The sequence below is a fragment of the Lontra canadensis genome, unplaced genomic scaffold (genome assembly GCF_010015895.1).
Source record: "Lontra canadensis isolate GAN:19392208 unplaced genomic scaffold, GSC_riverotter_1.0 scaffold25, whole genome shotgun sequence".
NCBI lineage: Eukaryota > Metazoa > Chordata > Mammalia > Carnivora > Mustelidae > Lontra > Lontra canadensis.
In genome coordinates, this window is record NW_022631019.1 from 13,826,330 (window position 1) to 13,846,604 (window position 20,275).

General features: G+C 54.7%; 1 protein-coding gene across 3 annotated transcripts in view; it reads right to left on the reverse strand.

Moving 5' to 3' along the window:
- TMCO4 (transmembrane and coiled-coil domains 4) overlaps window positions 1–20,275 on the reverse strand; it is an 82,507-nt gene that overhangs the window by 25,329 nt on the left and 36,903 nt on the right. For all 3 annotated transcript variants that reach the window (XM_032863613.1, XM_032863612.1, XM_032863614.1), the window contains 4 exons: window positions 19,632–19,751; window positions 15,472–15,636; window positions 14,472–14,608; window positions 11,628–11,712 (listed from right to left, as the gene is read on the reverse strand). In XM_032863613.1, coding sequence (XP_032719504.1) covers window positions 11,628–11,712; window positions 14,472–14,608; window positions 15,472–15,636; window positions 19,632–19,751 — 507 coding nt within the window. The remainder of the gene's footprint in view (window positions 1–11,627; window positions 11,713–14,471; window positions 14,609–15,471; window positions 15,637–19,631; window positions 19,752–20,275) is intronic.

Consider the following 20,275-nt stretch of genomic DNA (forward strand, 5'->3'; position numbering starts at 1 on the left):
GCCATTGATGCTCAGATGAAAGAGACCGGTTCCTGAATTCCTAACCATGCTGGGGCTGAGTATTAAGCCTCCTGTCACTGGAAGCAATTAAGCAGAGGCTGGTAGACACCTCTGATGGATGAGGCCAAGGGGGTCCTGTATGCGTGGAGCTCTGAACCAGAGGATTCCGAGTAACCCCTTGGAACCTGGATAGAAGAGTCTGTACTTCCCGGAGTTCACAGGACGGGAAAATGCACTAAGGCCCTTGCTGACCGACCCCAAGGGTATCGTGAAATTCTCCTGGATCACCCAACTGATTAGACTGAATGGTGAGTGGCCCTTCCAATGTTCTAATACTTTCAACACGCAAACCACCTCCTGTATCATAGCCAGTGATCAAGCATTTCCTACGTGTCAGGCTGGTGCAAGGCGCCTACTATGTGCTGTTTTCTTTATCCTCATGGTAACTCCATGAGGTGGGTATCATTAGGTCTATTTTACTCGAGAGGAAGGCTTGAAGAAAAACTGTAGCCTTCACAGGGTTGCAAGGTTGGTAGTGAAACCAGGATTTGAGCCCAGGGCTCTCTGACCCTGAGCCCATGATTTTTTTTTTTTTTCCTGAGCCCATGATTTTAACCCTGGGGCATTAAGAACTGTGGCCTTCTACAACTTCTCATAGAGCCAACCCTCTAACATCACGGTTAGGAGGAAGAAGCATGTCTACAAATGGTTAGACAGGGTGGTAGGAAAGACACTCCAGGGGGAGAGGCTGATTTCTAGAGGTAAGTGGGCTCATCTAGTAGGCGCTGGGGGCCGGGGATGTGGGCTGATGGTGGAGCAGAGAGGCCAGCCCCAGATGCCAGGCGAGACAAGCCCACCAATCCTTGCTTTTTTCCTACAACCGTGACAATCCAGGTTCGCCGTGTGAGTAAATGTGTTTCAGCAGGTGGCAACGGCCAAAGTCAAGGGTGTCTGCATCCCCAAGAGAATGCAAGCAACTTCCCAAGGGAGTCAGCGGCCTAATCTGCAGCCAAGCCTGGCAGAAAGACCCTGTTAGTTTAGATGAAAACAGCAAATGGATCCCATGTTCTGATGAATCATTCCTGTCCTGGGAGCCGCCATCGGAAGATGATCCTGTCTTACGGCAAGCTCAGACCGGTGTGTGTTACAGCCTCAGAGAGAGCCACCTGGATGAGCAAATGGAGACGGGACAAAGACGTTCTTGTGTACTGAGGTCCTCTGAGTGGCAAGCACTGTGTTGTCACATCTGCTACACGGAAAGGTCAGCAGAGTGCTAGAGTTGAAGCCCGGGCCCGCCATTCGTACATGATCGCACCTTTGCCCTGTCCCAGGTCCCTTCCCAAGGGCTGGTGACACAGGGGAGAAGGGAATGCTGGAGTCCCTGACTTCAACCTCTTCACAGACAGGAGTGTCAATACCTAGACCTTAGCACTGTCTGTACGTTAAGCAAAGTGCTTAGCACCGTGCCTGGTCCATGGTAAGTGTTCGATAAACAGAAGTTACCAAAGCCCAGAACCAGCCCGAGAGGCATCAGTATCCCTATTTACCAACTAGGCCAAAGCTCAGAGGTGGAGTGACTTGCTTTCGGGGCCCCCAGAGAGTTAACAGAGTAGCGGAGCCTGGATTTGAACTCGGGTTTCTACACTCCAGATCCAGCACTCCTTGATGTCATCTGGCTTGGCGGCCACAGTCCCTTGAATCTTGAAGATCCAGGAAAAGCAATCCAGTGGCACCAGCTTACAGATGGAGCAGGGACTGGGGGGCGGCCAGGACCCACTTAATGCACACACCCCGGGGCCCGGAGTGCAGCACACCCGGCCGCCTTTTATCTGTGGAGTGAACACGCCGGCAGGAGGGCTGGCACATCTCAGATGTCTCGCTGACTATGTGGACAGGGCCACGGGGCAGGGACAATATGCAATGTCTCTAATTGATTCCCCTCAAATCCCTTTGGAATGAAGAGGAGAATAAATGCGTCAATGAACTGAAATGGAACCGATTTTTTGGTTCACGCGGCCATTTCCCGGCTCAGCCCGCGACCATGAGTCAGCCTGAGCTGGGCTCGCTTTCCAGCTACTTAATTCTTGAAAGCTTTTAGAGCAAACACATGGAGAAATGAGCAATCCGTTACGATCGGGGGCCCAGAGCCTCTCAGCAAGTGCTTGGATGGTGGCTCTTCCTGGCACCAGGCGCTGCTCCCCCACCCCTGCCACCTGCCGGAGCCAGAAATACCCTTGATTGGCGGGTCCGTCACTCCCCGAGCCCATTCATCCCCTCGGCTGGCGGACGGGCCATCGGAAGGCGCCTGTTTGTCTCTGGGAATTCTGGCTCCATGCATTTCCTGCCCAAGGGCACAAACATTTGTTGGCAGGTGCACATTCTGTCTCAGTTGGGAATGGGTAGGATCATGGCGTGGGGTGTGTGCGCGGGTGGTCTGGAAGCAGAGGGGCCCGGGTGCCCTGGGTCACTGGGAGGCGGGGCCAGGCTGCGGGGGGCTGTGTGCTGTCCTCTGCAGGCAGCGCTCATGGTCAATGTCATGGCTGCATTCCCGGGCTTCCATGAATTAACTACTAACCCGTATTGGGCACCTCCTATAGGCCAAGACCTGGGAAGGAGCTGAACCCAACAGGCAGGTCCTCCGTGAGGCTGACCACCCTCTGGTCGGGGAGGGAGACCTCCAGGCCGTCCAAGCAGAATGGCCCCCACTGAGGGCCTGGGTACTGGGCAGGAACCTCAGCTCGGCTACCTCCCTGGCTCTGCCTTCGGGGAAATCCCTTCAGCTCTCTAGGTCTCTGCCTCCTTCTCCGCCATTCTGGAAAACAGGACAAGCACTATCTGCTTCGTGATGTTGTCGTGAGGCTCAGTGAATAACACTGTTCCATGAGGGCCTAAGCACCACGTCCCAGCCTGTCGCGGCCAACACCCCACACAGAAGCAAGCCCACGCTGTGCCTATGTCCTCTGAGAGAAAGCAACAACAAGAGGGTCACCTCGTCAGTGCTTGTTCCTAAAGTGTGTGTGTGTGTGTGCATGTGTGTGCACATGTGTGTGTGTTAAGCATGGCCTTTTCAAGTTTGACTACTTTACTCCTTTCTGCAAGAAACACCCAATTTCTTTTTTCTTTTCTTTTCTTTTTTTTTAAGATTTGTTTATTTATCTGAGAGAGAGAGTGCATGGATGGGGAGGGGCAGAGGGAGAATCCTAAGGAGACTCCCACTGAGTGTGGAACCCAACGCAGGGCTCGATCCCAAAACCCCGAGATCACAGCCTGAGCCGAAATCAAGAGTCGGATGCTTACCCGACTGAGCCACCCAGGCCCCCCAAAAACACATTTTCCTTTCTAATTGCTGCAGACTTCCTTCCACGAGGCTATTGTGTGCACAATCTTGAAACGATGCTGTTTTTTATCCATGCTCCAAGCAACATCTTCTTTGCCTTAGAATATACGTGTTTTATCTTATGTGGGTAAGACTACTAAAAGCTGTTTGTTGAACTCCTCAGAACACAGTGTTTAAACCACTTGTCAAGGGGGGTTTGAGAGCCACATCTTGAAAAGGTTGTGTCTGAGCTCACGTGGGGTTGGGGGCCCTGGGGTTGGGAGAAGGCCGAGAACCTTCTGGGTGGCAAGACAGGGACCCAGCCCAGGAGGCGCTACCCAAGCAGAGAGGAGTTACCCTGAACTTGCAGTTTTCTTTCTCGGGCACGGGCAGCTCTGTGGGAAGGACAGCTGATGGGGATCTAAGGCCAAAACATCAGAATGGACGCACCTGGAAATATCACTTGGCCTCACACGGAGCCTTCGCTGCAAAAGGGAGATAATTATCCTGACCTTAGGTTGTTGTAAGGATCGGCGGCCAAAATCGTGAATCAGAGCAGGGGCCAGCCGCGGTGGACGCGAGTTCCCGCTGCATCATTACAGCCCTGTAGCCTAGGCTAGGTGCTTTATCTCTGTAAGCCTCCATTCCTTCATCTGTAAAATGGGGATAGGTAGACTCTCACAGGATTATAGTGCGGATCGAATAAAATGTGGTGTGCATTGTACTTAGCTGTGCCTGGAGCATCGTAGTGCCCACTGTCAGCTGGTGAGAGGACCAGGAGGAGGAGGACAGGTCTGGGGGTGGGAGAGGGGGCTGGATTCTTGTGTTTCCTTCTGTTTCCTAAGCCCAGGGCTTATGGGAGCCCGTGGTCTCCCCCAAGGGCAGGACACTCAGGTTAAGGATGTCAGCTCCCACCAGCTGGCTGCCCTAGAAGCTGGTAGCACAGGACATTAAGAACACCCCATACTGAGGACCTACTGTGTGCTAGGTGCTTTCCAGATGACTGATGCACTGCCAACCCTGCAAGACCCCAGCTCGTGTCTCAGATGGTGGGTTACTTGTGAAGATCAGACTCTAAACTCCATAGGGAGACAGGCTGTCCTGACTTACTCACTGCGGCCTCCCCAGGGCCCTGCACAGCACCCAGCGCACACCAGGTGCTAAATGCGTAGGAGCTGATGGAGTGAATTTCATTTAGAGAACTGCTGTATGGCAGGTGTGAGCTGAGCTGTGGAAGGGGCAGAGAGTCTGATGCAGACTTCATGCTGAGTGTGGAGCCTGATGTGGGGCTCCATCTCACGACCCCGAGATCACGGCCTGTGCCGAAATCACAAGTCAGAGGCTTCACTGACTGCGTGCCCAGAGACATTCCCATTTCCTGCCATGTTTCATATACCTCAGGGCAGTGGAGACGCCTCAGGTGATGGGCAGAGTGCTGGGTCTAGGACTCCAAGCGGACACTCTAACTCCAGAGCCCACTGCTCACAGCTCCTAACCAGGCAGCTTCGCGGTGGGGGAAGGGCTGAGCTGCCTGTCACCGTCACCGTGTGGCCTCGAAGCCCTGTGTCTTGTCCCCTCCTTCCTGCTGTGCCCCGTCTGCTGGGTGAGGGGACCGGATGGCCGGCTGTGGAGCTCCGGGAGCCAGTGGCTTGCCGCATTGCTGGTAAGCGGGTGCGTATAGCCGGGCTCTGCGGGCTTCCCTGGAGGGCATCCGTGTAAACACACACGGGTGTGAGCAGGTGTGCATTTTTGTGAGCACGTGTGTGTCCGTGTTTCTATTTGTTTTACTGTCTGGTGTGGGTTAAACAAGTGTGGCCACAGGGTGCTGCTGGAGTCCCGCCTGCGCCCTCGACCTGCCCCGCCCCCCAACCCCAAATGCCAGGGAGTCACAGTTTTGGGATTCAGGACCTTTCAGCTCCCCTTCACAGGTGGGTGTTTCATTTTCCGCTTCCCATTTCTGGGCACTATCAGGAGTTCCCTCACTTACTCTCTGAAAGAGAAAGGGAAATGAGGGATGGGGGTGCTTAGAAACGGCTCTGAGGCCCAGCTTTGGAGAGGTCGCCCCTCCATGTGGAGTCACTGAGAAGGCCAAGGGTGTGAAGCGGCTACACACCCGGGCCAGGGAGGGGCCATCTGGCCGAGACTGCCAGGCCACTGAGGTGTGCACAGCTGCCGTCTGTTGGGAATAAGCCGGGACTAACTAAGGGACAGACCTCTGGAGTATCCGTGACCAAGGTCAAGGCAGAAGGTTACCAGAGCCCTCTTGCCTCCTGTCCAGATACAGGGTGGGATGGGACATTACTAACAGGGGGGACAAGATCAGAACAGTCAAGAATAAAGACTTTCTCAGGGGTGCCTGGGTGGCTCAGTCAGTTAAGCGTCTGCCTTTGGTTCAGGTCATGATGCCGGGGTGCTGGGATGCAGTCCCGTGTCTCGGGCTCCCTGCTCAGCAGGGAGTCTGCTTCTCCTTCTCCCTCTGTCCCTATTCCCCCCTCCCCAACTCATGTTCTCTTTTTCACGCTCTGTCTCAAATAAAGGAAATCTTTAAAATAAGTAAAACACAAATAAAATGCAGAGGTTTTCTCAATAAATGCAAATGAGCTACGTTACCAACATAAAAAGGCCTTCCTTTTTCCTGCAAAAACTTACAAGCGTCTGTGCTCGGCAGGAAGCGGAGCCCGATGTGGTTCCCCCCTGCAAGGAGCTTCGAGAGTGGGGGAGGCCGACATGCGGACCCTGCCCCGATGCGCGGTGGGGCTCATTTCTCCACTTGGTTCACTCTCACGGACCCATCGAGTACCTAGTACGTGCGGGCAGGCGACAGGCTCAGGGAGCAGGGATGAGAAAGAGCAGCAGCACCCCGGTGCCCGTCTGTGTTGCGGTTCCTGGCCGGGGCTGCACGCCACAGCTGCCCAGCGGGGACGGACCCCCTCGGCAGGGAGCCCCGGCACATTGGTTTTGGGAAGAGAATTGCCCAGGTAGTTCTGCTGTGTGCTCCGAGGCTATAGTCAGTGGGCCGGCGGGACTGACGAGTAAACAGGTGGTTCTTAACAGTGACGCCAGAGCTGGAAAAGATGCTCAGGAAAGAGCGGAACAGTGGCTTGGAGAGACGGCCTGGCACTGGGGTAGGGATCACACAGCTCCTAGCTGGACTGCCTGCTCTGCTACCTGCCAGCTGTGTGATTTGGGCAAGTTACCTACAGTCCATACTTCAGTTTGCTCATCTGTACAATGGGTACGACACCAGCATCAACCCGATGGGGCTGCTGGGGAGGGTTATGTGAGATGACGGGGTGAAGAGGGTCAGACTGCACGTGCGACACACAGGCTCCTCGGCACAGACCCTTTCACAGGACCTGCTCAGCTGCTCATTTCTTCCATGATTCAGAGGCTGAGCATCTAACCAGTCAGTTCCAGCTGCTTAGCCCGGCATTCGAGATCTTATACCAGGCTCCTGTCCTAACCATCTCCTGCTGTCCCACCTCAGTCTCCTTTCAAGGCTACAAAAATGCTGGGCACCCCTGAGAATCCCTCCTTTGTTGTGTCAACCTGACTCTCTGCAATGCCCTTCCCTCTTGCCTCACTGGATGACCCCTGCCCACCATTCAAGGTCAAGGTCCTCTGCAAAGTATAGCACAGGGGTTGAGAGTGAGGCTTCTGGAGCCAGGTGCCCTGGGGTCGAAGCTTGTCTCCAGCACTTGGGATTTGTGTGGCTTACCCTGGAGGTCTGTGTTTTCTTGTTCGCGAAGCATGGAGTATGGCTACCTCCCAGGGTCGCTATCAGACTGAATGAGATCCTGCACATAAGTGCTTTCTGTGTGGCGGGGTGCACAGTGGGTCCGCACCTGGCGCATGAGCCCATCAGCCTGTGCTTGAGTCCCTTGCCCCAAATCAAGTTCCTCCATCTTTCTGAGCACTCAGTGCCAGCCAGGCACAGACGGGGCTGGGGGGCTGGGAGGGTGGGGGGTTAAAGGGAGGTTCAGACAGATCCTGCCCACCTGGAGTTCCTGGTCTCACGTGGGGGTGGGGAAATGGACACAGAATGACAAACTCCTTTATCTACACCACACTCACTAACGTTCCCTGTGCAGAGTAGATCTTCCGATCAGAGTTTAGAAGCAGAAATACTCTGAGTGTCCCCAGATCACAGCATCTCCTCCACATACTTCATCTCATTGTCTCTTGAGTAGCCTTCGAGGTAATGGGTATCAAGCCCGTATTCACATGAGCACTCTGGGGTTCAGAGAGGTTAAGTGATTTGTCCAAGGTCCCACAGCTGGTCAGCAAAGAAGCTGGGACCCAAATCCAGGTCTGCCTAATACAGAAGCCCCAATTCTTATGGGTGGGCCATGAAGATGTAGGGGAGGGAGCAGGGAGCAGGAAGGAAGTCGCCTTGGGAACCAGCCCCCAAAAGGCTGAGGTGCAGGGACGTCTCGGTGTCTCAGCACCCCCTTGTCACCGAGGGGCTACTTGTCTCCCACCTGGCAGTTCCCCGCCTCACATGCACATACACCAGGGTGACTTCACTTCTGACTACCACAGCCAAATGGACGATGGTAATTAATTCAATCTGTTCAGCAGGGAAATTGAAGACTTGGCTTATATTACTGACCTGACATTAACACGTAACTTATGCTAGTTGGGGCCACAGACATGCCTTTCTCCTCTGAACTGAGAATGTGTCCTATAGAAGACCATGTCCCTCCAGCTAATGAGGAGCCTGGCAGGTGGTCAGCTGCTTGGGTTGAGGGAGAGATGGCCAGGGACGAGCAAGATGATGTCAGCACAGAGAATGACAATTCTTCCAGAACTCCCAGGGAGAAGCAGATTCAGAGAAGGGGGGGGTTAGTCTGCAGCCAGCCCTGGACCAGTAGGGGGCCCCACAGCCTGAGTGAGATGCTAGAGGACGTGTTCACCAGGACCTGGCATGGGGCTGGATGCCTGACCTCCATGTTCTCCAGCCTTTGCCACTGCCCGCAGGTGACATTAGCCTATTGCTGCAAACAGACATATGGACTGTGTGGACACAACAGGGAGGCTGTGTCCTGCCCCAGCCCCAGTGACCCAGCCGAGCAGAGTCAGGACTCAGATCCACGTCTCCGTGGGCTGCAAAGCCAAGCTTTCCTCTACCCTGGCAGAGTCTGGATTGCCCTTTGGCAATTTGCTCCTCTCCCCGCCATGGTGGGTAGAACACGCTGCCTCACACTGACCATCCAGGGCTTGGCCATCGCTTTCTTTGGCCAACAGAATGTGCGGAAGATTAAAAATTGCCGAAACGCTTTGCCACTCCTTGCATTCGGGGAAAGCATTTCCCCTCTGTTCCCTTGAATCTGGTCTGGCCTGTGACTTGTTCTCACCCACAGCATGTGGCGGAAGTGATACGTTCTGGAACCTGGCCTTCCGAGGTCTTGCCCCGTTCACTCCTGCCTTCTTGAAATGCTGCCCAGAGAGAACCCATGAGGACATTACGTGAGCCTGCTGGAGGATTCACGGTCCACTGGGAAGGACTGAGGCATGCCGGGGACCCCCAGCCAGAGGCCAGGCAGTGAAGGAGGCCGGCTCCCATGTTCCAAGCATTCCAGCTCTGGCTGCAACCACACCAGTGAGCCCAGGCACGAGGAGGAGAGGAACTTCCTAGTCAACCTACAGGACTATAAGAAATACCCAGTTATTTGCGTATTAAGCCATAAGTTTGGAGAGGTTGTCTGTAGCAATGAACGGCTGATGCAGAATGGTGGTAGAGACGGCACAACCAGAGGTCTAGAACGTGCACATGCGGTTTGCCTTGGTCCTGGCCCTCTAGTGCTCTGCCCTGAGAGGAACATGCCCTGGGGGGCCGCTGCCCCTTCCGCTCCACTGTGACATATGCACATGGGGCAGATGTGAGCGCAGCCCGCAGCCTGGGGCCAAGCCTGTCCAACCCATGGCCAGAAACAGAGCCTATTCTAGAATAAGAAAACCACTGGAGATCCTGGAACCTGGCAAGGGTGTGGTGTAACCCTGAGTTTGGGGGTTAGCTTGTTACCCAGCATCACCCTGGCAGAAGCTGACCGGTACACCCATCCTGCCTCTCTCTAACCCACACATTTTTAGCAAGAGTCCTGTGTCCTGCATGAGAAATGGCAGCCCCTAATTTTCCCAAGAGATTCTGACAGCCCTGTTATCATTTGCACAAAGTTGTAAGAGCAGAACACGACATGATGTTGGGGACGTCAGTGGTGCGGCTGTGGTTCCAACAAAGCCCTTTCCTGCAGGGGATCAAAGAGCTGAAGGCGGGAGACACATGGGCCTCCAGGGGGCTCCTCCCAGCTGGCCAGAAGGTCCCAGGCGGATTATCTGTACTAGGAAGAGCTGCAAAGGCAGGGAATTGATGACTTTCTGACTTGCTCTGCTCTGGTGATGTCTAGTTAGGGGAAGAACTTACAGAGAATGTATGACATTCTCTATGCTGGAAGTGGAAAGTCACTGGTACCAGAGCCCCAGATTCAGCCCTGCTTCCTGGGTGGTTTCTGCCTGACCTCTGACCCCAGCCTGAATTTGCCTGGTGCAGACAGCTCCAAGTTGACTCCCCAGGCCCTTCTGGATGGTGGTCCCAGGTTACCCAAAGCTACTGGAAATAGGACAGAGGTGTCTCCCTATTGCTTAGCGATGCAGACAAAACCAAGTGACAAGGGGGCTGTTGAAAGCTACGAGGGAGTAGGGTACGGTGGGGGAGGGGTCCTCCAAAATGACAGAAGATGAAGCCTCTTCTGCAGGGCTCACCCACAGGGGCTTGGCCCTTCCATGGTCAATGCCAAGGACAGCACATCTGCCTTACTTGTGTGACCAGGAAAATATCTTTGGCCCCCAGTCCAAGGTGGGGAGACATTTTAGCAAAACAGAAAGAACAGGAATGAAGCAGGCCCCTTAGCCCCAGGGTCTGTCCCACGCCCTCTGGGGATGCCAAGGATGAAGAGACACCAGTCAGGCCGGTCTGGCTCCCTCAGATCCAGCCAACTGCGAACATTCCCGCCCCTCCTCGCTTGCTGGCAATGGGTCGGCAGTCGGGTCACAAGCTCAGGGGGAGTGGCCGGGGGCCATCTTCAGGGCTGGCCTTAGGCTGGCAGTGGCTCTGAGAGCAAAAGCTGCAAACAGACATCTCGGAGCGCAGTTTGGTCAACAAGGGAGGGCTCTACAAGGTGTGGAAATGCTCTGTGTGGGGTCCCTGGAAGCAAGCACGCAGGCCGGGTATTATAACTCCATTTTATGAGTGGGGAAGCCAAGGCCCAGAGAGGCGTTCCCAGAAAATCCCCAGGGAGACGGCTGGGTGAACCCGTCTGCCGCCCACCCTCTGCTCCCAGGCCAGGGTCATTACCAGCTCCCTCTCTTGCCTCAGGGGCCTGCTGCTGCTGTGCTCTACCAGGAGAGGGGTGAGTCTGGGTCCCGCAGACTGTGGGCCATTCCAAGAGCCCCGAGCTCTACCCCTCCCTCCCCCGGCCGTCCCCCGCTGAAAGACCTGCCCGAAACTGGCCCTTCATCCTGGGACCCCTCCCACCCAAGGTCCAGAGCAATGGCACTCAAGCTTCCCACTGTCCCAACACTCAAAGTGTGTCATTGGACAGCATGAACACACACCAGAGGTGGTCTAGTGGCTGGAATGATGCCTCCCCTAGAAGGGACATCCACCCGGAACCTGTGGATGAGAACTTCTTAGGAAACTGTACCTTCAGATGTAACCGAATTATGCAAATGTTATGAAGTTAAGGATCCTGAGATGAGATCATGCTGGCTTTGGTGGGGAGGAGTGGGGGTGGCTAAACCCAACGACACTGTCCTTATAAGAGAAGAGAAAGCAGGAAGGAGAAGATGACAGGAGGACAGAAGCAGAGAACAGAGGGAAGCTTCTACAAACCAAGGAGGGCCAGGGACTGCCAGGAGCTGGAAGAGACAAGGAAGGATCGTCCCCTAGAACCATCAGAGGGAATGTGGCCTTGCCGATACCTCTCAGTTTCAGACTTCTCATCTCTCTTCCCTCCCACTCAAGCACGCATGTGACAACACCAAGGCCAACGTCATTGTTATAGGACCATATAATCATTACTATAGGACCATTATTACAGGACCAGCCCCTCAAATTTACAGTACAAAAAAAATAAAACCAATTTCCAAATGACTTAATGGTTTTGTCTATTTTCAAACCACTTTTAACTTCTTACTAGTATCACCAAGAACTGGGAAGACATTCACAAGGCTCGTGATCCCTGGCCTGGAACCTTCTGCCTGAGGATGAACTTGGGAAGCGTTTTCATCTATGACAGTAAGCCAGACTTACCTTTCTCCTGAGCCATCTCTTGCAGACAGAAGTAGATGACCCTGGCTCCCAGGCTGAAGCCAATCAAAGTGACGGGTCTCCGGCCCTGTGGGAGACAGGACACAGGTGTCTGGGGGGGTGGGGGACACTTGCCAGTTCAGCATCGGCCCTGATGAGGATGGCCCTTGTACACTCCTTAGTGCTTGCCTCACGTTTAATGAATCATGCATCTGCTACCCCCAACTCCGATGGTCCCGGAGCTCTGATGTCTTAATCGGGACAGACAGGGCCCTCATTCCTGCAAGAATCCACCTGCTGCTGGAACTGCTTCCTCCCAGGCTAACAGGCAGCCTCTGGCTGGGTTAATTCCCTTTCATCTCAAACCATTACCCAGCCACTGTCTGTCTCTTCTTCCCCAGGGGACAGGACACATCTATTGGGTGGCAGACGATAACAGTGAAGTGGGATGCCAGGGAGAGGAGGCGGAAGGTACCCCAGGCTGTGACAATGGGTACATGGGCAGGGACATGTGGGGGAGAACTGGTCTGTTTCCAGAGGGGAATATGGGACTGAAATATTGGCTTTACATAAGAGAAGGTAGGAAGATAGACACAGAGAGGGATTTTCTAACTAAAGAACTTGTAGGAAAGGCAACTGCTAACAGGAAGAAAGTTATGGGGGATATCGGTGCCAGTTCTACATGGAAGGAAGGGACAGGAGCAGAGGAGCTCCAAAGGTCTTGTCTGGTCTCACCAGCCTCTTCCTTTTCCTTGGTTTTGTGCCAATACATGAATATTAACCTTCCCCCCGTCCTCCCCCAACCCCCCGCCATCTACGAGGACAGGAGACCCTTGATCAAATGGTAGCTAATTCTGCCGGAACCATGGCAATGGCTGGTCATCCCCCCCAACACCTGCCCCCCAAAGTCCCTGCTAACAGAACTCCTGAGTTTTGCTGGTGCACAGCCCTCTGGCCGGGGACAAAGTCCCTCCGACTCCCTTACAGCTAGGGAGGCCCAAGGACGAGAAGTGACGCAACAGTGTGACTTCCATGCCCCTCACTCCGCTTTCCTGCCTCTGACTCTCTGGGATGGGGAGGTCATGCCAGCAGATCTGTCTCGGACCAGAAGAGAGACTGAATGCAGAGGACACGTGGCCATGACACTAAAGGAGTCGGGGCTCTTATACTGCAAGGCCGTCCACGTGGGAGGCAGAGTAACAGCCCGCCGAGAATGGCCCCATCCAAACCCCGGGGCCCCGTGAGTGCCGTCTTAGAGGACAGAGAGGGAGGCAGGAGGGTCAGAGTGAGACAGGTGACGTGCTGGCAGAAGCAAGGGACAGAGAAGCAGATTTGCAGATGCTGCGCTGTGGGCTCAGAAGCTGGAGGAAGGGCGCTACTGGCCAAAGAAGGTAGGTGGCCTTTGGCAGCTGGAAAAGGCCGGGCTGTGGGTGCTCCTTGGAGCCGCTGTCAGGGACCCGACGCTGCAGACCCACGGGAGACTCCTGACCTCGGAGCTGTAAGATAATACACGTGGGTTGTTCTAAGCCCATGGTCACGCGTTATGGCAGCGAGAAGAAAGGAAGACACACGCGTCGTCCTGGAGGCTGACAGCCGACTGTTCCACGGGAGAGGAGGAACGCCTGCCTTGTTGAAGCCAATACCACTCTGGTCTTTGCCTTACGGCCAAACCTGGCACAGGTTTCCATTTCTTCTGGCAGAGACACAGCAATCGGAGGGAGGGTCTATTCCTCAGTTTACCCACTGTGGCAGAAACTGCTTGTTGTCCCTCAGTGTCTGTCCTCCCCTTTTCCTGTAGCTGAACATCAGCTAGGTTCACGGACTCACGGAAGACAGATGGCCTTCCCCTGCTTGTGCACCCGTAGGGGTGGTCCTAGGACCAGGGTCTGGCCGATGAGACATCAGTGGAAATGCTACCAACCAGGCCTTTGCTCTTTCTTCTTCGGCCCTTCCTTTCCCCTGCTGGCTGGGGCTGAGGCTGACATCTGGGACCACGAGGTCCAGACTACGGACAGCAGAGCAACACGCCAGAAGGAAAGCGGGCCTCTTCACCACAGCAAGCGCTCCCGTGTAAGATGGCCTCCCTCAGCTTTTCCTTGAGAAATGGACTTCTGCCTTCTGGAAGCCACTGTTGCGGTTCCAATAATCTTAACCTCACAGTCATCTCCGAAATGCTTCTCCAAACTTTGGTCTCCATTTACTCAAGTTCATCTCGAAGGGGGCGGTTTCATTTCCCTGGTAAGTACTGGATTCAGATTTGGAAGTTTTCCAGTTTCAGTTTTATTTATTTATTTTAGAGAGAGAGAGAACGCGTGCGTGCGCGTTAGAGCATCAGTGGGTGTGGAGCCGAGGAAGAGGGAGAGTCCTCAAGCAGACGCCCAGCTGAGCACAGAGCCTGACGCGGGGCTGACCCCGGGACCATGGGATCATGACCTGAGCTGAGATGAAGAGCTGGACGCTTAAGTGACTGAGCCACCCGGGTGCCCCTAAATTTGAAAAGTCTGACAATTATTTATCTTCCTGACCATCGTACACGATATTTGACTGAAGATCCGCTTGGATGCTTGCAGGAAGGAGCACCTGGCCTTGTCCATGCCCACAGATGTCTGCTTTTCCGTGCTTACTAACTACCTGCTAGAAACGCACAATCTCAGCTTCTCCTCTCACTGGTTCATCCTGGGATACTTCTGGGACTTGAACTAAGGGGCAGTGAAGACCGTCCACCCCCGCAAAGCCACTAGACGTTCTCCAAGTGGCTTGTCTCTAGGGCTGACGTCTGTGCACGGGTCAGCTTGCTCGCCTCCCCTCTTGCCCCTGCCACAACGTCCCATGGCCAGTCCCAGGTACCTGTTGCCGGGAGAGCAGGATGTGGGCCAGGTGCTTGCCAACCTCTGCTGACCGGTGGAGACACACACCCCAGGGGTTGTCGATGACGTTGGCCACGGCAAGGAGTGAGGCTGGCCAGGTCAGGGCAGCCATGATGCCTGGGGAGGAGGGATATCAGTGAAGAAAGCAGTGTGGGGAGGCCCTTCCAGGGAAGTGATGGGCTGGTTAATGGAGGCCCCAGTGAACGCATGCAGAACCTTGAACTTGGAACCTGTAGGTTTTCTAAGGGCTGCCAAACTGCTAAGTAGCAACGAAGTGAATTGCAGCTTGTGCGGGATTCCTGGACTAGATTCCTTCTGTTCAAGCCTCTGTCGTGACTGGGATTCCAAAGATGGCCTGGATTCGTCCCTCCACCCTGTGTCCTCCCACTTTGTGCTACGCTCTGCAGTGCCCAGCCCCTGCCGTGCCAGCCACGCAAGGCTCCGCCGTGGGACTTGCTTTGGCCAGCGAGACCTCAGTCGATGTGAGACTTGGGATGGTTTTGGGCAGCCTCTCGTGCACTCCTACAGCTGGTGTGGGCTAGCCGGCTGACCCCAGGGGAGGGTGACAGACGTATGGCGCAGAGCCAAGTTGCCCTTGTTGCCCTCGACAAGGCCAGCCTAGATCACTGGCCGGTCGGCTGATCCACAGCCATGTGAGCAGGTCCTGCTAAGATCAGTCAAATGAAGCCTCACGACTTCTCTGCTATTGTGAGAAATGAGTGCTGTCGTAAGCTACCGGGTTTTAGGGTTGCTTGTTATGCGGCAATAGCTACCTGATACGCTGTGTGATGATGTGGTTGGCTGTTGGCCTGTCCCCTCCCCACAGAGACCACAAACTTCACAGACAGGAATGCAGCCTCGACTTCTCTGTATTCCTAAAACCCGGCACAGTGCCTGGCTCACTGGGATCCTCCGGTGTGCACAGATACGGCAGCAGTGGGCATGCTGATGGCAGTGGGGTGGGGTGGGGGGGTGCTTACCGGACAACACCGTGTACTTCAGGGCCTCCTGGGCCACCATGTTGGCAAGACCACTGAGGATGGTCTCCAGGGCATTGCCGAGCTCCATCAGGTACTTGGCCTCCCAGGCCAGGCAGTACTGCTCGCGGCTGCGGGCCAGGGCTGCCCAGGGGGCGCTGAAGGTGCCTAGGGGAGAACACAGGTAGGTGGGGTCTCTCCTGTCTGCAGCAGAGGGTGCCCCAGCCCAGCTTCCCAGACAGGCAGTGACGGGGGACCACGTGCCCTGGTGGATTGGGAGCGGCAGCTGTTCACGGAGCAGACGGAGCACTGGGCAGAGCAGAGTGCCACACCGGCAGTGAGCAGGCTGGGTTCAGGTCCCAGCTCTGCGTTCATTAGTAGCAGGGTGACCCTGCACACCACTGTCCGACCCTGAGCCTTGCTGTGCTTATCTGCGCAGGGGGGAGATGAACATGGAGCTCCCTTTACAGCAGTCGTAGGAATGAAGTGTTGGAAGTTGTGTGTGTGTGAAGTGCTACTCTTTCTCACCCTGCAGTCCTTCTGGCATCAGGTGCTGAGGATGGATGATAGGAACGTGCACTGCACCAAGCAGTTGGCTCTGGGAATCAGCGGGAAGTCATTCTACAAACTCAGGCTGGGAGATGGTCTAGAAGTTTGGGGCAGAGGCACCTGAGCCCAGCTCTGCCATGACCTCACTGGGTCACCCAAGGCCCCCGAGCTTCCGCGTTCTCACTTAGGGACTAGAAATGGGGGATGAGGACAGTATCACTACAGTGACCAACATCAGACAGAAGTCCAACCCCGACTGTGTCACCTCCCTGGCATGATACCGAGGCCCTCGGTGAGCTGGCCCCTGCCTCCTTCCCAGCCCCATCGCTCCCCAATTTTTCACTTATACTCTGCCCCCCCAGAAACACACTGCATCTTCTCATAGCCTCTGAAACAGGGTGACACTACTGGCCCCGCTTCGTAGCTGAGGAAACTGAGGCATCTAGGCCTCCGTTGGCAGGGGCAGGGACATACACATATCACAGTCACTATTCTGTGAGCACAACAAGGGGGCACAGCAGGATGCCAAGTCTGGACACCCCCCACCCCGGCAAGTGCCTTCCTGCCTGCTGGCATCACAGTGTGCAATCACATGGTCTATTTGCCATGGACTAGACTCCCGAAGCCTGGGGATGGAACACATAATAAACACTCACGAAAATATGATCACGAGTGAACACGTGACACCCCCTTCCTGAGGCTTCGGGTTCTGGACATCAGCTCCCTGCCCGACTCCAAGGCCCCATCCGTACTGGAGGGTGTCAGGCCGACACGCACCACCCTGGGGCCATCCCCCAGCCCCCGCAGGGACCCGGCCACGTCTCCGCAACAACTCAGGGTGGAGAGCAGGGGCTGGGGTGTGGGGGGAGAGTAAAGGTGAGGGTGTGTCCCAGCCCGGCAGCTCCCTGGTTACTTGGCTCATGGCCAGCCATGCCCCCTACATCTGTAAGAATGGAAGGATAACATCTGACTTCAGAGTGTCATGGGATCACGTGAGAGATCACACACACCACACTGTATAAACTGTAGAGCACTGTATCGCCCGAGGCCCTGAACAGGGACCATCGAGCCAGACAGAGTGGTGGTGGTCCTACCCCAGTCCCTGGCTAGCCAGGGGACCCTGAGCAGCCCTTATGAACCTCAGTTTCCTTATCTGTAAAATGGGGGCGGACCAGGATGCCCACCTCCCTGGCCTGGAGCGAGGGACTCGGGGAGCAAGGCTCCTGAGAGGCTTGGATTAGTGCCTGGCTAACGCAAAGCTGTTGTCATTATTGTGTTAAACACAATCCTGTTTAACCGGGGGGGGGGGGGGGGGGGGGGGGGGCTACCAAGAATCCAACTATTCCTATCGCACAGGGCAAGCGTATGATGTCACAGCGGCTTCTCTCCCAGCAGAGACAGGAAGAGGTGCCGTATCTCCCTCCTGAACTTAATCTAGTTTGCTCCGTTTTTACCTCCCCTGCCCCCGCTTGCCTGGACAGCAGGCTGCACCAGCCTGCGGGAGAACACTGAAGTGGGTTTCAGGCTTTGACCTGGGGCTGAGAGAGCAAATGGGGGTAAAACAAGGAGAAGGAATTTGCTTTCCAGAGTGGTCAGAATCGCAAATTCCTCAACTTAGATGCTTGCTCTTGCTCCTTCCCTCCTGTGTCGGTCCTGCCTGCAGCGTAGTGGCATGGAAAGGAGTGAAGAGACACCCATGAACTTTGGGTCAGGAGACACGGGTTCGAATCCTCCATCTCCCTGACCTCCCGCGACCCCTCTGGGCTTCCTCTTTTGCTAGATCAGTACAGAAACAGCCCCCACCTGAGGGGGGTGGATGCGAGGATTGGGTGATAAGACACATATTGAGTCCCCATTGCGTGGGTAAGATGCCTGACTCGGGGTAGGCACGGACTAGGAACTCAGTCCACATTAGAGGCCTACTGTATGGGGACAGGGACTGGTGATCTCACACCATTGAGGCTTTGGCACCTGGTCAGGCCTCTATACAAAGCCTGGACATTTTCTCACTTGCTTTCTTCTGTGTTGTTTAGAAGAGCTGTGGCTTCTTCCCTCAGATCCCAGAGATCCGGAAATTCAGGAGGCTGTCAGCATGTGTCTGGCTGGGGTGTTCTGGATTCCCTGGCCCACCCTGCTTGCTCTCTCTCTCTCTCTCAGTGATGAACTATTTGTTGAGCCTCACACTGGGAACTTGCAACGGGGAGCCAGGCAGTGGGCGGACCACGGTGTTAGTCCTTGATGCCACCCCAGTTAGAACCACCTCGAAACGCATGTTCAAATGAGAGCCACAAAGGGGACGTGTGTTTGTGGAATGTCCATGAGAAACCGGGTGCCTTCCATGTGTTAGCTTGTTTAATTTAAACTTTGCAAGCATCTGGAAAGGCAAGGATCATTTGTTCTACTTTACAAATGAAGCACCTGAGGCACAGAGAGATTAAGCAATTTGCTTGAGGTCACACGGTCAAGATGTACTGATCTCTCACCTACTTCAAGTCTTTCAACTTTAAGCCACATGCTAAAAGTCCTTTGGTCTCTCCCACTTTCTCTGAGGATAAATTCAAGCTCCCTGTCACACCTTACATGCTCCAGCATGATCTGACCCTGTCAACACCCCTGCCTTCTAGCCCCCCATTCCAGCCATCCTGTGCTTCTTTTGCACCCCTAGGCCTTGGTACATGCTGCTTTTTTGCTTGGTTTATACTTCTTGCTCCTTCTTTACCCAATTAACTCCTGGTCTTTAGGCTAAATGTTACTTTCTCCAGGAACCTTGTTCCCTCATTCCCCAGAAACACTCTGTTGGTTCCTGTACTGTGCCATCCATAAACCTTCCATGAATTTATTGCTCAATCGTCTGTCTTCTGTCTTGGACCACATGTCCCAGGGGAGCTGAGGCCATGACGGTGCTCTCACCACTGAATTCCTAGGCTCAATGTCTGGCATTTGCTGTGTATGATACTCTAGAAACACTGCTGAGTGGCTAAACTAATAGGTAAATGGGTGGGTGAATGAATGGCGAATGGAGGGATGGGTAGATGGATGGTTGGGTGGAGACACAGAGATGGAAGCATGCATCAGTGAGTGAATGGGTGGGTGGTTGATCGGATAGGTAGCTGGATGACAGGTGATGGACGGATGGATGCACGGATGGATGGATATGCAGATGAGTGTGTGGACAGATCAATGAATGGATAGGCGAGTGGGTGGACGGTGATGGATGGGTAGATGGAAGGGTGGATGGATGGGTGGGTGGGTGGGTAGATGGATAGTTGGATGGATGATGGATGATAGGTGTGGGGATGGACTGGTGGACAGGTGGATGGGTAGGTGGATGGATGATTGATGGATGGGTGGGTGTGTGGATGATGGATAGATGGATGGATGAGTGGATGCGTGGACAGACTGATGGAGAGATGAAGGGTGGATGGATATGGGATGAAGTCATCTCACCTTCTTGAGCCTCAGTTTCCTCCTCTGCAAAACTGGGCCCCTCCTCCACCCCTCCAGAGGTATACATAGGCAAAAGCCTAGGCCAGGGTTTGGCCCACAACAGCAGTCCCAGATCGGTCCACACTTCCCCCACCATCCCCCCATCTTTGTTCTGCCCCAGTCCTCACGGTATTTGCCAGACGCCAGCCATCCTGTGATGGCAATGGTGATATGCAGCTGCCTGCCTTCCGTTAGAGGCAGAAATGTGAACTCTTCGATGGCCCCGACACGCTTCTTCATCTTGTATCCTAAAGACCCAGACACAAAAATGAGGGTGGAGATGACCAGGGACAACAGGAGTGTTAGTCAGAGTGACTCTCCGTGCTCACACACTCACAGTGAGTGCCAACTGTGTGCCTTCTCCCTCGACAAAATGTCTCATTTTTAAAGTCATTTAAGTTAGGTGCCTTTATTGTCCCCAGTTACAGTCAAGGCTAAGAGGCTTCCGAAGGCGAGCCGGCTCCCGGCGGCAGAGCTGGGGTTGGAACTCACTGCTCCATCCTGACTCCATTGGTTCTAGATCTTTTCTTCCCACGAACATCACGGGAGTAACACATTCTTCTCAAAAAAGTGGGTCAAAGTGACCATGATTCTCCATGTGGGGAGGGGTGGACCCCACCTAGGGAGTGGAACAGGGATCTGTGTGTGGGACTGGGGGGCTGCTGGTCTATGATTTAGACCCCCCATTTACCAGTATCACCCCCGCTCCCCAATAATACTGGTAAATGCAGGAAGCCTGCAGCCAGTTCCTGCAGGGCTGGGACCCAGCATG